Source organism: Mesoplodon mirus (assembly GCF_964341445.2).
Source record: "Mesoplodon mirus genome assembly, chromosome: 3".
NCBI lineage: Eukaryota > Metazoa > Chordata > Mammalia > Artiodactyla > Ziphiidae > Mesoplodon > Mesoplodon mirus.
In genome coordinates, this window is record NC_138978.1 from 125,732,351 (window position 1) to 125,750,371 (window position 18,021).

At 39.1% G+C, this 18,021-nt stretch overlaps 1 protein-coding gene across 4 annotated transcripts in view; it reads left to right on the forward strand.

Moving 5' to 3' along the window:
• The window catches only part of DDR2 (discoidin domain receptor tyrosine kinase 2), a 150,047-nt gene that overhangs the window by 81,361 nt on the left and 50,665 nt on the right, over positions 1-18,021 (forward strand). The window contains exons 1-2 of one of the 4 annotated variants that reach the window (XM_082615749.1): positions 2,463-2,560; positions 16,945-17,053. The exons of 1 other annotated variant lie outside the window; for it this stretch is intronic. In XM_082615749.1, the coding sequence (XP_082471875.1) occupies positions 2,552-2,560; positions 16,945-17,053 (118 nt within the window). In that variant the 5' untranslated portion in view covers positions 2,463-2,551. Of the gene's footprint in view, positions 1-2,462; positions 2,561-16,944; positions 17,054-18,021 lie in introns of those variants that run through there. 2 more of the 4 variants (XM_082615750.1, XM_082615752.1) reach the window with 2 other exon arrangements.

Genomic DNA, 18,021 nt, shown 5'->3' on the forward strand with positions numbered 1-18,021 from the left:
CAAGGAAGTTTTTCCAGTTATTTCTTGCCGTGTAATAAATCACCTCACAGCTTAGTGGCTTAACACACGACAATCATATTATTGTTCTTATCACTCATATTTCTGAGGTGACTGGCCTCAGCTAGGCTGTCTTGCCCATGGTCTCTCCTGTGGTTGCCACAGATGGTGGCTGGGACCAGAGTCACCAGGGAGCCTTCCTCACTCACAAGTGTGAGAGTTTCTGCTGTGGTCTGCAGGGATCTCAGCAATGGTACTGGCCAGAAGACCTACACATGGCTTCTCCACGTGGCCTGGCTTCCCTTGCCACATTGCCGTGGGTTCCCAGGGCAAGTCTAAGAGAGAGAGAGAGAGAGAGAGAGAGCTCAGTAGATGTGTATCACCTTCTGGGACCTAGCTCTGGAGTTTCACAGCCATCACTTTCACTGTATTCATTTTGTTAGAAGTGAGTCACTCGGTCGAGCTTGTATTCAACAGGAAGGAAATTAGGTCCTAGCTCTCCATGGGAGAGTGTCACAGAATTTGTGGACAAATTTGAAAACCATCACAGAGATTTTCCAAATAACTTCACTCTGGTTTAAAGAAATCAGTTACTGAGATGGACAGGGTCTAAAGAAGGTGTGTGAGCTCAGAGTTTAAGAAAAGAAAAACAGGAGGTTGGGCCAGGCAGAGGCAGTGTCACCAGAGAACCAGTGCTAACCTGGGTGACCAGAGGCCTGGTCCTGCCTCTGACCAGCTGTTGACCATGTGGAGGCCTGTCTGCTTTGGGGGCTGCCCTACCTTCCTCACCTTTAACCACAGAGGACTGAGAAAGATGGGCACTCAGGTACCTTCAAGCTTTCGTGGCGGTGGGCCTATACTTTTGAGTTCTTCATTTCATAACCTCCAAAACCCTCCAACCGTAGGCCCTCCTGCTGCTCAGTAGTGGTGCAGGCGGCCCTCTGATCATCAGCACAGGCATCAGGGTTCCTGAGGAGCCTGGGGTAGAGGGTGGGATGCAGAAAGAAAATGAGAGGGGCTGGGTGGGACAGGTGCCCAAGTATGGGATAGTGGAAGTCAGGGGTGGGAGTGAAATATCCCCATGAAGAGCCTGGGGCTGCTAGAGCTCAGTGAGGTTAAATGAGCTGCCCAAGGTCTTAGCAGGCCCAGGGATACTGATCTTCTAACGGACCCTTTTGTGTTTGGAAAATGCCCTGCCTTCACTTTGTATTTACTCTCCTTCCTCCTCCCACTAATCTCATGACGGCATTAGATTTGACATCCCTAATGCTTATACTGTAGAAAGGATAACAGGCAAATGATGCCACACCGTGGATGTTTTGTGGTCCATTCTGCCCCCAGCAGGGGGAGTGTCTTCTGTGACAGTGATTTCGCTCAGCATTCTCTGCTCTTCCTGGATGGTGAGTGAGAGGATGAGATAGCTGTCTGGCTCTTCCCCACCAACCCTCCACTGCTTTGGCAAACTCTAGTTGCCTCCAAAAAAGGTGAAAAGAGTGAGGAAAGCAAAGTGCTCTTCTAACAAAGGCAGGAGCTAGCTGTTGCATCCTCCTCTGAGCAGTGAAGGTCACCTTGGGTCATCCTTTGTGCTTTAACACTTACAGATTGGGCCAGTCTGGGCCTTTGGCTCAGCACTGAGCAGCTACATTTTGAGAAGCAAGAGACTGGGACTCCCAGAGGAAAGCTGGGAATGAGAAAGACATCAACAAATCCTTGGGAATCAAGATAAAACATGAGTACAGCGATGGTGTGTGTGTGTGCGGGTGTGTGTGTGTGTGGCGGGGGTGGGTGTGTGTATGTAGGTGTGGCTCATCTTCTGCCAAAACCAAGCTCATTTCTGCATATTTGTTTGCTGAGTATTAAATACTCCAAAGATTGCTCTTTCTATTTGTTGAATCTGAAATGAAAAATGACTCAGCAGAGAGGAAAACAAGCCTTGAATGCCCTGAATGGCCTCTGAATGAAAATCTACGGCTGTATAGCATGTGGCTTTTCTTCTCCCCACCAAGTCCTTCAACACACACACAAATACAAGTACCACACACAGTTGTGCACACACTGCATCTCGAATCGGCTCCAGTTTGACCCAAGTCCCTTTATCTCATTTCCCTTCCCACTCCAGCCTTTCCAGGGCCCTACCCCTTCCTGTAGGAAGATCTGTCTGAGTTTAGGTGGAGGGACCCTGGCTGCAGGCCACAGCTGATTTTCCAGAAGGGCAGGCACTTCCTATTTGGCCCCTTTCACAGGCTCAGTCTGAAGATCCCTCAGGAAAATCTGAGACTTTTTATTCTTCGACAAAGTGGTGGGCACCTCAGATTGTCTCTCGCTTTTGGACTTGGAAAGATGGATTGTCTGGGGAAAATGACCATCTGCCAAATCAGATGTGCCCTGCTTTGTATAGAAACTGTATTCATGAAAAGTTGAGTACAAACTGGATTTAGGTATACTGAATCATATTCTGAATTACTGGAAGGATTTGCTGTCAAAGGAACCCAGTCGTGGATCCCTTTGTGAAGTGAAGAATTATTTTGTAATGTGGAGACTCCCTCAATGATTTATGAGTTTGGTGAGTAGATGGAACATTATACTAAATGTTATTTTAAATGTATTGTGTGGAAACTTGTTATTCAAATGTACCCAGCACTGAAGGCTTGTTCAAAGAATTATTCTGTAATGTGGATAAACATTTAATGATTTATGAGCTTGGCAAGTTCAGACATTGCTTAAAATGGGATATACCTCTAGCACTGCTTCAGAGAAAGAGGTGGTTTTTACTAATAATCAGACCTGGGGGAAAAATGAGAGCTCTACTATCTGTAAGTTACAGTCACTTCAAAGAGGCTTGGGAGAAACAAAGAACTCAAACTTTCCATTTTGTTAAGGCAAGAAATCCGAAGGGTTGCCTGCTTTGCTTACTTTCCTTATCACCGAGGGGGAATGATGGGTCTGTTTTTCCAAATAAATGCAGTTAACTATTATAGCAACACTTATAAATGTGTTTCTTTTTATATTTAAATCTATATCATCTATCTACCTCTCTATCTATCATGTGTCTATTATCTCTCTCTCTCTATTTATCTATCTATCTACCATCTATCAGTCCTATAGTAAAAAACAAACACTGTAGTAGGACTTGTATTTTGGAGCACAGAAAGCTGTTGCTCCACTGGTACAGAGAGCCTCATACCCTGAGATGTCTGGGTGTCTGAGTTAGGTGAGAGACCTTAGCTTCCTGCTCACCCTTTCTCACTCAGCTGTTCAAAAGTCATTTCAGCACCCATCTCCCAGGGTTCGCAGCTCTATCCTCACTCACTCTCCTATTTGAGCACTAGAGTAGAGCTTATTACTAGGGATGTGGTCTGACCTTCCCCTCCAGCTTTATTGAGATATAATTGGCATATAACATTGTGTAAGTTTAAGGTGTACAGCGTGTTGATTTGATACACTTATATATTGCAAAATGATGATCGCCATAGCATTAACTAACACTTTCATCCTGTCCCATAATTACCATTTCCTTTTTGTAGTAAGAACATTTAAGATCTACGCTTTGGTACAAAATATAATATTATTAGCTATAATCACTATGCTGTGCATTAGATCCCCAGAACTTATTCATCTTATAACTGGAAGTTTGTACCCTTTGATCAATACCTCTCCATTCCACCCTACCCCCAGCCCCTGGTAACCACCACTCTACTTTCTGATTCTCTGAGTTTGGCTCTTTTAGATTCTACATATAAGTGATAGCATAAAGTAGGAAATGGTCTGACTTTTTAAGGCAGTTGGAAAAGAGGAGTTTGTTACTGCCTCAGCTGTGTATAACCTGGAGCTGCAGGAGACACAGGACTGACCAGGAACGAGCCCTATCTGTGTGAACTCTCCACAGAAAGGGATGGTATCAGGCAGGATGTGCTGATGACTTGCTCTTAAACCATGATGTGGCCCTGACTGTGTTTCAGAAAGAAGCCTTTGAAGCTCACCCAAGTACAGAAATAACTTGTCAGAAGTTTGATTCTAGGTTCTTTTTAAAAAAATTCCTGATAATTTCTGGCTGTGGCTGTCACACTCCCATCTGCCTAACCTTACATTTACTTCCTGGTTTTTCTGATGACTTTGACCCATGGCCTGTCTAGATCCTGGTGCGGGCAGTCCTGAGTTGGAGAGTCAACCATCTCCCATCGGATCTGGGAGGTCCTGAGTCGTGTCTCCTTTGGAGTCAGTTTGGAGTGTTCATCCAGCTTGGCTAGGGCAGAGGATTCTGACTGTGAAGCGGGAAGTGGGGTTTTCATTACACAGGACATATACTCTCTGAGCTACATAGTCACTGACATTCCTTGGAAACTATTGGGCTGAGGGTGAAGTAACACTGGCCGTGGAGTCAGAGGAACTGGAAGAGTTTTAACTCTGTCTCTAGTTTTGTGACCCAGGCAAGTTAGAACTAATCTGATATTGATGTAGAGAGAAGCAAGATCCCTAACCTTAAATGACTCACAGTCTGGCTTGAAAGACAGACAGAACTGTAATTCAGCGTGATGAGTGGGAACCAGTAGCCAGACCAGGTAAGTCTGCCTAGGCTGTGGGTGAAGTGACTTAGGGACTCACTTTCCTGCTTTGTAAAGGCAGGTGGTAATCTCTCCTTTCAGGCTTATTGTAAGGCTTGATGATTATGCATTTGTAGGTATGTACTAAGGGGCAGGTGTTCTAAAAAAAGAAATGTATACGTAGCAACTCTCAAACTTTTTTTCTTTTGCTTCTCTATTTATCCGCAAGATATACTAATCAATAATATCTCTCAATACTGCAAGTGATTCTTAAAATAAAAGACAGGTTCACCCAATACCTTGAACCTGTGGGATATGCATGGTTGGTTGGAAAACACCCTCGAGATTCTGATAGACTGCCCCCAGGAATTTTTTTTGTCAGAGAAACCAATGTGAATGACATTAACAGGGAACATATTTTCTTTGTTAAAATCAAAACATCGCAAATAAGACTAGAGTTTCCCTTTGATCACCATTTCCAATCTCCCCTGCCAAACACTATGATCTCTGAGGGAACTACTATTAACAGCATTTGCCTTCTAAGGTTCCTTGCTCTATCCTCACATACCAACCTATTTGAGCATTGGAGTGTGCACTAGATTAAAGCTTGTTATGAGCATGGTGTTTAACTTTCTAGATCTTTTATATACATAAAAATGTATGTGAATGTGTGCATATATATCCATAAAAGTATACAATGTGCTTCATATAAATCTTGAAACCTGCTTGTTCACCTAAAAACCATGTCATGGACATCTAACCATGCAATTACATGTGGCTCTAACTCATACTTTTAAGCTATTGCATAGTATTTCATAGCAGGAATATGCCACAGTTTATAGTACTCCCTTATTGATAGAAATTTTTCCAAGTTTTGTTATTAAAAAAAAAATATTGTACCCACAGTGTTCAAGGGTTCCAATTTCTCCACAATCTTGTCTACATTTATTGTCCTTCATTTTTTTTTGATAATAGCCATCATGACAGATGTGAGGTGATATCTCATTGTGGTTTTGATTTGTATCTCCTGATGATTAGCAGTGTTGAGGATTTTTTCATATATCTGTTGGGCATTTGTATGTCTTCTTTGGAGAAATGTCCATTCAAGTCCTTAGCCCATTTTAAGGAATTTTATTAGGTTTTTTGTTTTTGTTTTTTTGTTTGTGTGTGTGTTTCTTTTTTGCTATTGAGTTATATGAGTTCCTTATATATTTTGGATATTAATCACTTATTATATTGTTTGCAAACATTTTCTCCTTTCCTGTAGGTTGCCTTTTCATTCTGTTGATTGTTTGCTCTGCAAAAGCTTTTTGGTTTGAGGTAGTTTCACTTGTTTATTTTTGTTTGTGCTGCCAGAACTTTTGGAGTCATATCAATGTAGTCATTTCCAAGGCCACCGTTGTGAAGTTTTTCCTCTGTGTTTTCTTCTAGAAGTTTAACGTTTCAGGTCTTACATTTAAGTCTTTAATTCACTTTGAGTTGATTTTTGTGTATGGTGTAAGATAAGGGTTCAATTTCATTCCTTTGCATGTGGGTACCCAGTTTTCTTAATGCAATTTATTTAAGAGTCTCATTTTTCCCCATTATATATTATTGGCATCCTTCCTGAAGATCAGTTGGCCACAGCCTCTATGGAAAACAGTATGGAGATTCCTCAAAAATTAAATATAGAACTACCACATGACCCAGCAATCCCAATTCTGGGTATTTACACAAGATAGTTAAAATCAGGATCTTGAAGAAATATTAGCACTCCCATGTTCATTGTAGCATTATTCACAATAGTCAACATGTGGAAATAAACTGAATGTTGACAAATGAATGGATAAAGAAAATGTGGCTTATACATACAATGGAATATTATTTAGCCTTAAAAAAGCAAATTTTGCAATATGCAACAACATGGATGAACCTTGAGGACATTATGTTAAGGGAAATAAGTCAGTCACAAAAAGACAAATAGTACATGATAACAATTATGTCAAATTCATAGAATTAACGAGTGGAACAGTGGTTGCCAGGGGCTAAGGGGAGGAGGAAATGGAGAGTTAATCAACAGGCATAAAGTTTCAGTTAAGCAAGGTAAGTAGGTTCCGGAGGTCTGATGTACAACATTATACCTATAGTCAACAATAATATGTTGCACACATAAAAATTTGTTAAGGTATGAATGGATTAAATGCTCCAACCAAAAGACACAGGGTTGCTGAATTGACACAAAAACAGGACCCATATATATGCTGTCTACAAGAGACCCACTTCAGACCTAGGGACACATACAGACTGAAAGTGAGAGGATGGAAAAAGATATTCCATGCAAATGGAAACCAAAAGAAAGCTGGAGTAGCAATACTCATATCAGACAAAATAGACGTTAAAGTAAAGACTATTACAAGAGACAAAGAAGGACACTACATACTGATCAAGGGATCAATCCAAGAAGAAGATATAACAATTATAAATATATATGCACGCAACATAGGAGCATTTCAATACATAAGGCAACTGCTAACAGCTTTAAAAGAGGAAATCGACAGTAACACAATAATAGTGGGGGACTTTAACACCTCACTTACACCAAGGAACAGATCATCCAAAATGAAAATAAATAAGGAAACAGAAGCTTTAAATGACACAATAGACCAGATAGATTTAATTGATATTTATAGGACATTCCATCCAAAAACAGCAGGTTACACTTTCTTCTCAAGTGCGCACGGAACATTCTCCAGGATAGATCACATCTTGGGTCACAAATCCAGCCTCAGTAAATTTAAGAAAATTGAAATCATATCAAGCATCTTTTCTGACCACAACGCTATGAGATTAGAAATGAATTACAGGGAAAAAAACGTTAAAAACACAGACACATGGAGGCTAAACAATACGTTATTAAATAACCAAGAGATCACTGAAGAAATCAAAGAGGAAATCAAAAAATACCTGGAGACAAATGACAATGAAAACACGACGATCCAAAACCTATGGGATGCAGCAAAAGCAGTTCTAAGAGGGAAGTTTATAGCTATACAAGCCTACCTCAAGAAACAAGACACATCTCAAATAAACAATCTAACCTTACACTTAAAGGAACTAGAGAAAGAAGAACAAACAAAACCCAAAGTTAGCAGAAGGAAAGAAATCATAAAGGTCAGAGCAGAAATAAATGAAATAGAAACAAAGAAAACAATAGCAAAGATCAATACAACTAAAAGCTGGTTCTTTGAGAAGATAAACAAAATTGATAAACCATTAGCCAGACTCATCAAGAAAAAGAGGGAGAGGACTCAAATCAATAAAATTAGAAATGAAAAAGGAGAAGTTACAATGGACACTGCAGAAATAGAAAGCATCATTAGAGACTACTACAAGCAACTCTATGCCAATAAAATGGGCAACCTGGAAGAAATGGACAAATTCTTAGAAAGGTATAACCTTCCAAGACTGAACCAGGAAGCAATACAAAATATGAACAGACCAATCACAAGTAATGAAATTGAAACTGTGATTAAAAATCTTCCAACAAACAAAAGTCCAGGACCAGATGGTTTCACAGGTGAATTCTATCAAACATTTAGAGAAGAGCTAACACCCATCCTTCTTAAACTCTTCCAAAAAATTGCAGAGGAAGGAACACTCCCAAACTCATTCTGTGAGGCCACCATCACTCTGATACCAAAACCAGACAAAGATACTACCAAAAAAGAAAATTACAGGCCAATATCACTGATAAATATAGATGCAAAAATCCTCAACAAAATACTAGTGAACAGAACCCAGCAACACATTAAAAGGATCATACACCATGATCAAGTGGGATTTATCCCAGGGATGCAAGGATTGTTAAATATACGCAAATCAATCAATGTGATACACCATATTAACAAATTGAAGAATAAAAACCATATGATCAGCTCAATAGATGCAGAAAAAGCTTTTGACAAAATTCAACACCCATTTATGATAAAAACTCTCCAGAAAGTGGGCACAGAGGGAACCTACCTCAACATAATAAAGGCCATATACGATAAACCCACAGCAAACATCAAACTCAATGGTGAAAAACTGAAAGCATTTCCTCTAAGATCAGGAACAAGACAAGGATGTCCACTCTCACCACGATTATTCCACATAGTTTTGGAAGTCCTAGCCATGGCAATCAGAGAAGAAAAAGAAATACAAATTGGAAAAGAAGAAGTAAAACTGTCACTCTTTGCAGATGACATGATACTATATAAAGGGAATCCTAAAGATGCCACCAGAAAACTACTAGAGCTCATCAATGAATTTGGTAAAGTTGCAGGATACAAAATTAATGCACAGAAATCTCTTGCATTCCTATACACTAATGATGAAAAATCTGAAAGAGAAATTAAGGAAACACTCCCATTTACCACTGCAACAAAAGGAATAAAATACCTAGGAATAAACCTACCTAGGGAGACAAAGGACCTGTATGCAGAAAACTATAAGACACTGATGAAAGAAATTAAAGATGATACAAACAGATGGAGAGATATACTGTGTTCTTGGATTGGAAGAGTCAACATTTTGAAAATGACTATACTACCCAAAGCAATCTACAGATTCAATACATTCCTTATCAAATTACCAATAGCATTTTTTACAGAACTAGAACAAAAATCTTAAAATTTGTATGTAGACACAAAAGACCCCAACTGCCAAAGACTGCCAAAGCAGTCTTGAGGGAATAAAATGGAGCCAGAGGAATCAGCTTCCTGGACTTCGGACTATAGTACAAAGCTACAGTCATCAAGACAATATGGTACTGGCACAAAAACAGAAAGATAGATCAATGGAACAGGATAGAAAGCCCAGAGATAAACCCATGCACCTATGGTCAACTAATCTATGAAAAAGGAGGCAAGGATATACAGTGGAGAAAAGACAGTCTCTTCAATAAGTGGTGCTGGGAAAACTGGACAGCTACATGTAAAAGAATGAAATCAGAACACTCTGTAACACCATACACAAAAATAAACTCAAAATGGATTAAAGACCTAAATGTAAGACTGGACACTATAAAACTCTTAGAGTAAACATAGGAAGAACACTCTTTGACATAAATCACAGCAAGATCTTTTTTTCATCCACCTCTTAGAGTAATGGAAATAAAAACATAAATAAACAAATGGGACCTAATGAAACTTCAAAGCTTTTGCACAGCAAAGGAAACCATAAACAAGACAAAAAGACAACCCTCAGAATGGGAGAAAACATTTGCAAACAAATCAACGGACAAAGGATTAATCTCCAAAATATATAAACAGCTCATGCAGCTTGATATTAAAAAAACAAACAACCCAATCCAAAAATGGGCAGAAGACCTAAATAGACATTTCTCCAAAGAAGACATACAGATGGCCAAGAAGCACATGAAAAGCTGCTCAACATCACTAATTTTTAGAGAAATGCAAATCAAACTACAATGAGGTATCACCTCACACCAGTTAGGATGGGCATCATTAGAAAATATACAAACAACAAATGCTGGAGAGGGTGTGGAGAAAAGGGAAACTTCTTACACTATTGGTGGGAATGTAAATTGATACAGCCACTATGGAGAACAGTATGGAGGTTCCTTAAAAAACTAAAAATAGAATTACCATATGATCCAGCAATCCCACTGCTGGGCCTGTACCCAGAGAAAACCGTAATTCATAAAGACACATGTGCCCCAATGTTCATTGCAGCACTATTTATAATAGCCAGGTCATGGAGGCAACCTAAATGCCCATTGACAGACGAATGGATAAAGAAGATTTGGTACATATATACAATGTAATATTACTCAGCCATATAAAGGAATGAAATTGGGTCATTTGTTGAGACGTGGATGGATCTAGAGACTGTCATACAGCGTGAAGTAAGTCAGAAAGAGAAAAACAAATATCGTATATTAATGCATATCTGTGGAACCTAGAAAAATGGTACAGATGAACCAGTCTGCAGGGCAGAAACTGAGACACAGATGTAGAGAACAAACATAAGGACACCAAGGGGGGGAAGCAGCGGAGGGGTGAGGGGGTTGGTGTGATGAATTGTGCGAATGGTATTGACAAGTATACACTGATGTGTATAAAATTGATGACTAATAAGAACCTGCCATATAAAAAAATAAATAAAATTAAATTTAGTGCTTCCCTGGTGGCGCAGTGGATGGGAGTCCGCGTGCCGATGCAGGGGACGTGGGTTCGTGCCCCGGTCCGGGAGGATCCCACGTGCCATGGAGCGGCTGGGCCCATGAGCCATGGCCACTGGGCCTGTGCGTCCGGAGCCTGTGCTCCGCAATGGGAGAGGCCACAACAGTGAGAGGCCCGCGTACAGAAAAAAAAAAAAAAAAAAATTAAATTTAAAACGTTAAAAAATAAAAATAAAAAAATAAAAATTTGTTGAGGGGAGGTCATATTAATTGTTCTTACCGTAATAAAATAAAATTTTAAAAAATATTGCAAAGTACTTCTTTGTGCCTACCTCATTGTGCACGTGTAAATATTTCCCTAGGGTAAATAATAAGTGGAACGTATGGATCAGAGTCTATATATATGTTTTAATTTAAATTATCTTTTAATTTGTATACCCAGTGGCAGAGTATGAGAATATCTATTTCTCCACACTACTGCCAAATTTCATAGTTTCACACAAAATTTTTGCCAATCTGATGGATAAAATTGGTATTCAACTACTGCTTTAATGTTTGTCTTTCTTATTCTAGTGAGGTTGAGTGCTTTTAGATGTTTACTGACATTATATTTTTTCCTCTGTTAAATGCTTTTTATTGACTTGGCCCATTTTTCTAGTGTTTTTAAAAAAATGATTTATAGAGGTTATTTATTTATACCAGAAAAATACATACACACTGTTTTGTTCTAAAATTTCAAATATTTATCTTAGCCTGTTGCGTGTCTATTAAGTTTATGATGTCATTTACCTCAAAGATGTTTTGAATTTTGATGAAAAAATTTATCATTCTTTTCATTTGTGGATTTTGCTTTCTATGTCTCATTTATGCAGGTTTTCCTTTAGCTCACAGCAGATTCTCAATATTTTCCAGAAATAATTTTATAGTTCTATTTTTACATTTTGGGCTCTTTATTTTTGTGTGAGATATGAAGATACCTTTATTTGTTTTTGAAAATGCTATTGAATCATCTGAAACGTTTCACTGATTCTAAATGCCCCTTTTCTCATATAGAAAGTTCCCACTTATATATGAGTCTTTTCTTGTGTATATGAGTATTGTCTATTCTCTTCACTGTTCTATTTATCTATTTCTTTGTCAATCCTGTATTTAGGGAGGCCTTTCCTCACCACCTTACCTGAAATAGCCCTCATCCATTCTCCATCACATTACAGCATTTTATTGTCTTCATGGCACGTATATCTCTTTAGGTTTCTTATTTATTTACTTGTTTGCTTGTGTATTATAAGCTCCATGATGACAGGGGTCTTCTCTGCCCTTTTTAGCACCTAGAACAGCACCTAATAGACTTCCAGAAAATAGTTGCTGAATGAATGAATGAAGGCCAATGACTTTTTATTTTTAAGGTTTGAATAAATTTTTTGTCAAAGGAATTTGCACTGTTAAACAAAGAAGTGGGTAGAGAAGGACCTTTTATCTTCTTGAAATTCTTCCATGTATGTTTATGGATTCTATTCACAGGTCACATTGCTTAAATATTGAACCTCTGGAAAAATTCATTCAAAGAGGCAGAAAAGGGTGATGTCTGCTTATTACAAGCTTTGGGGATACTTCCTTTTAGGGTATGGAATTTGGAATAGCCAGATACAATCACTGAATATGTGGCTCAAGACAATCATTAATTCATTCTGCAACTGTTTATCCAGCACTCTGGTAAGTTCTGGGAATGCAATGGTGAGTAAAATAAACATGGAGCTTATGGAGTGCAGAGACTAATAAGACAACCACAACAACAGATATACAATTATAAACTATGATCATTTCTATGTAGAAGAATTATAAGATTCTTTCAGTGTCTGTACAATCAAGGGGGTAAGAGACTATTTCACTGAGGAAGTAACCATTGAATGGAGATTTGAACCAGATGAAGAGAGGAATTAAACTTTTTAACAGAGGCCCTGAGGTGGTAGGAAATGAAAGAAAAAAATGAAAGAAGTCTGAAAGTAGCTAAATAGAAAGTTTGAGCAGGAGTGTAGCTCTGGTGACGTAGCAGAGGCCAGATCAAAGGAGAGTGTAGTTTTTTAAGGAACCTCCATACTGTTCTCCATAGTGGCTGTACCATATGACCCAGCAATCCCACTACTGGGCATATACCCTGAGAAAACCATAATTCAAAAGGAGTCATGTACCAAAATGTTCATTGCAGCTCTATTTACAATAGCCAGGACATGGAAGCAACCTAAGTGTCCATCAACAGATGAATGGATAAAGAAGATGTAGCACATATACACAATGGAATATTACCCAGACATAAAAAGAAATGAAATTGAGTTATTTGTAGTGAGGTGGATGGACCTAGAGTCTGTCATACAGCGTGAAGTAAGTCAGAAAGAGAAAAACAAATACCGTATGCTAACACATATGTATGGAATCTAAGGAAAAAAAAAGATCATGAAGAACCTAGGGGTAAGACGGGAATAAAGACACAGACCTACTAGAGAATGGACTTGAGGATATGGGGAGGGGGAAGGGTAAGCTGCGACAAAGTGAGAGAGTGGCCTGGACATATATACACTACCAAACATAAAATAGATAGCTAGTGGGAAGCAGCCACATAGCACAGGGAGATAAGCTCGGTGGTTTGTGACCACCTAGAGGGGTGGGATAGGGAGGGTGGGAGGGAGACACAAGAGGGAGAAGATATGGGTATATATGTATATGTATAGCTGATTCACTTTGTTATAAAGCAGAAACTAACACACCATTGTAAAGCAATTATACTCCAATAAAGATATTAAAAAAAAAAAGGAGAGTGTAGTATAATGAAAAACAAAGACAAAAACAAACTAAACAACAACAAAAGGACCTAAGTGGATTTTAGAGTAATACAAACCCTGGGTTCATGTATGAGTTTTGGTGCCTATCAGCTGTGTAACCAGATCAGTTTTAACCTCTTCCTCCTCAATTACCTTACTGATGAAAACAAACCTCATTGGGTTACTGTGAATATTACATGAGATTGTCCTTGGCATGTGTTAGATATCCATGGTATAATTATAGTACTCCTAGGTTTGTTAATGGTTCTTTTGTTTTGTTAGCTGCTGGACACCCTAATTTTAAGCAAACAAAGCAGAAATAATCACTGGCACTGGAGATTCACAGCCTGCAACCAAGTAAGAGTTTCCAAAAGAAAATTCAGTCAACACTTTTTGAGCAACTTGTGAATCCTTAGTTCAGTTAAAAACTGTCTTTGAGCACCTCCTTTGTACAAGTTATAATGTATTCTTTTGGAGATACAAGAATGAGTCATTTTGAAGCTAATGATTAAATGGGTAATTTTATAACAATGTTATGGAGGGTCTAATAGAAGCAAATTCAGTGTGTGAAGGGAATGAGGTGTAGGAGACACCTGCTTAAAGAAGGAACCACTGGGGAAGGTCATGGAGGGGAGAAAGTAATGGCCAAGAACCCACAAAGAAGGTATCATGAAAGAGAATTGTAGCACTCTTCTTCAGAAGGCTGCTAAGAGAGGGTGGTTACCCAAGGCAGTGCTCGCAAGGCTGAATGGCTGCTCACAAGGAGCTCAGATCTTTGTAAAAGGACATCCTGGATCATGGTCATGGCTTAGTGCTAGACTACAGCCAAGATCAATGTCTCCAAGGTCTGCCTGTGTGTTTCTTTTCCTGTTTGTGAACTCATTTATAGAAACGCAGTGTTCCTGCTGCTGGCAGTGAGTAAGCACTGAGACATATTTTATCTCTCCAAATCAATGCCATGAAACTATGGTCATCACCCTTTTGTGGTCTGTGGATCACTTGCCCCTGCTCCCTACCATGATGCCACTTTAGTCTTTTGTATTTGATTAGTTTTCGGCTCCATCCTCTTCAGGCAGAACTATCTGAATATGTTTTTTTTTTTTTTTTTTTCTTACCACTTTGGGTGGGTCAGAGTTCTACTGCCTAGAAAACATCATAGAAAGCTCCTGTTTCCTCAAAAAAGTGTCTTAGCTATGTCATCCTATTATTTACTCTATTCCCATTATTGCCCATTAAAATCTTATTCATCCTTCAAGAATCTGATCAGATGCTGATTTCCTCATTAAACCTTCTCTGATCACTCAAGCTTAAAGGGATTTTGTCTCCCTTTATAATTTTGTTTTACATATTTTTCCTAATAGTGGATCCAGTGTTTGTTGACTATTAGTGTTACCTGGAAGAGAGTTTCTTTTTTAAATAAACTTTATTCTTGAACAGTTTTATATGTACAGAATCATTGCAAAGATGGTACATAGATTTCCTATTTACCCACTACCCAAGTTCCCCTGTTATTAACATCTTACATTAGTGTAGTACATATGTCATAGTTAATGAACCAATATTGACGCATCATTATTAACTAAAGTCTCTACTTTATTCAGATTTCCTCAGTTTTCCCCAAATGTTCTTTTTCTGTTCCAGGATCCCATCCAGGATGTCACATTACATTTAGTCGTGCTGTCTTCTTTGGCTCCCTTAGCTGTGTCGGTTTCCCAGACTTTCTAGTCTTGGGTGACCATGACAGTTTTGAGGATTATGTATCAGGAATTTTGTAGAATTTCCCTCAATTGGGATTTGTCTGATGTGTTTCTCATGATTAGGCTGGAGTAATGGGTTTTTGGGAAAAAGACCACAGAGGCTAAGTGTCATTCTCATCACATCATATCAAGGATACATACTATCAGTGTGACTTATCAAAGTTGATGCTAACCTTGATCACCTGGCTTGAGGTAGAGTTTGTCATGTTTCTCTACTGAAAAATTACCTTCTCCATTTCCATACTGTACTCTTTGAAGAAAGTCACTGTGTGCAGCTCACACTTAAGGAGTTGGGGGTGGGGAAGTGAGAGGGGTGGTTATGCATCACCTCCTTAAGAGTAGAGAGGGCTTACCTGGTGACGCAGTGGTTGAGAGTCCGCCTGCCGATGCAGGGGACACGGGTTCGTGCCCCCGTGCGGGAAGATCCCACATGTCACGGAGCGGCTAGGCCCATGATCCATGGCTGCTGAGCCTGCGCATCCGGAGCCTGTGCTCCGCAACGGGAGAGGCCACAACAGTGAGAGGCCCGCGTACCACAAAAAAAAAAAAAAAAAAAAAAAGAGTAGAGAGTATCTACATAATTATTTAGAATTCTTTTGCATGAGAAATTTGTCTACTCTCCTCCATTTGTTTATTCAATCATTTATTTATATGAACATGGACTTGTAAATATTTATTTTATATCTTGAGTTATAATCCAATACTACTTTACTCATTTTGTTGCTTAAGTTGTTCCAGCTCTGGCCACTGGGAACTCCTGTTGCCTCCGTGTTCCTTTGCCATATCCCCATCATTTTTGTGTATGCTTTCTCAATTTGGGGCCCTAAAAGATTCTCCAGGCTCATCTGGCACTAAAATATTCTCCAAGATCATCATATTTCCTGCCCCAGTCCTGGAATTAGCAGTTTCTCCAAGGAACCCTGGTTCCTTTTATTGGAGAATGGTATTAGAAGTCAAGATCTGGGTACTAGGTTTGCTCGTTGCTATTGGGGTGTCATAGTTTCTAGGCCCTCTTAGCTTATATAGCAAGGAGATAGATATATGTGTGTGTGTACTAACCTGTGTGTACACATATCTATAAATATTTCCATATGTGACCATCTATATCTCTATTAAGCTAAACATGAGTTCATGCTGATGTCTCAACTCTAATCCACTAATAACATGGATTATTCTGGGGGAGCTTAAAAATACAGAATTTCAGGTACCATTCTAGACCTTACATCTTTTGAAAGGCAAACACATTAACGTCATTGAATGTTTTTCTTGGGTTAATACTGGAATCAATATTAAAATTATGAAAAAACATTGTAAATGTAAGTTTTACTTTATCACCATTCACAATTTGGGTAAGTATTTATCTTACTAAAACTTTGTTACCCACCTATAGTTTGGCTAATTTTAATTCCTCGAGTATATGATCTAATAGAGTTTGAAAATTCTTATATTATATAACTATTGAATGTCCCAGAGTTTGAAAATTCTTATAGTACGTGACTATTGAATGTCCCATTCAAGTATTAAAATCCATGATTTAAAGTTCTGAATATAGAAATAAACACTGTAAGAACACAAAGATGCAAGTTGTGTTCATTCATGTTGAAAGTATCTGCCTCACTCATTTCCTCTCCTTCTCTTTCTTGTTTTCTTGCATTTTTGGTGGGCTGCAGGCTCCAGTTCCAACACCATCTTCTGAGATGATCCTGATTCCCAGAATGCCCTTGGTGCTGCTCCTGCTGCTGCCTATCTTGAGTTCTGCAAAAGCTCAGGTTAACCCAGGTAACACAGCCATTGCTCAGCCCCATGCTGGAAGACAGCTGAACACTCAAGCCCATCAGTGTTCATCTTGGGAAAGCCACTGCTAAGGGGCCCAAAAGGTCATTCCTCCCTCCCTTTTTTTCTCTCCATGGTGAAACCTGGCCATAGCAGGAACAGAAATTACTGTACTCTCTCTATGACATATTGTGAAAGGGCAGTAGGATAGAATAAAAGGAAAATTTTTAAAAATGGGAGGTAGAAGAAGCAAACATTTGCTTCTGCATCTTCTGGGACACCGAAGGAGAGAATTTTTAGATGGCTTGGAGAAATTCTGCAGGTTGGTTTTCTAGTTATGTTTGGCTGTCTGAGGGCTGTATTTTACTTAGATGTCATGTTATGTTTTGGGGACCCTGGTCTTGTAGGATCTCAGGCAGTTTTCCTTTCCTACAGGGTGTGGCCATGCTCAAAAATAGGTATGTTAGTCTCCTTCCCCCAATTTTTAAAATTACATGTATATTTTAACTTTAAATTGAAGTATACAGTTGTATCACTTGTCTATTACCATAGTAATGCCACTTAACAACTTATGCAAAATTGGTGATTTAGTCTGGTCTTTGTTGGACTATTCTTCTGGTCTCTTTTGGATTCATGCACATATCTGGGAGTAAGCTGGTTATTGGCTCATTGAGGATGGCCTTGGCTCTGGCAACTGGGGCAACTTTGCTGTGCTCTCTTCTAGCAGATTAGTATAGATATATTTTAATGTAAATTGCACAGCAGAAAGGGAAACATGCAGCATGTTTCAAGCCAGTGCTTGAGTCATGTTCTCTGAGATATCATTGTGCAAAGCAAGTCACGTGGCCAAGCCCAGAGTCAGAGTGGGAGAGCACAAAAAATTACACAGGGAAGGTCTGAATCCCTTCAGGGAAGGGAAGCATGAAGGGTTGAAGTCATTTTTTTCATTTTGCCACAAATATAAATATAGGAAA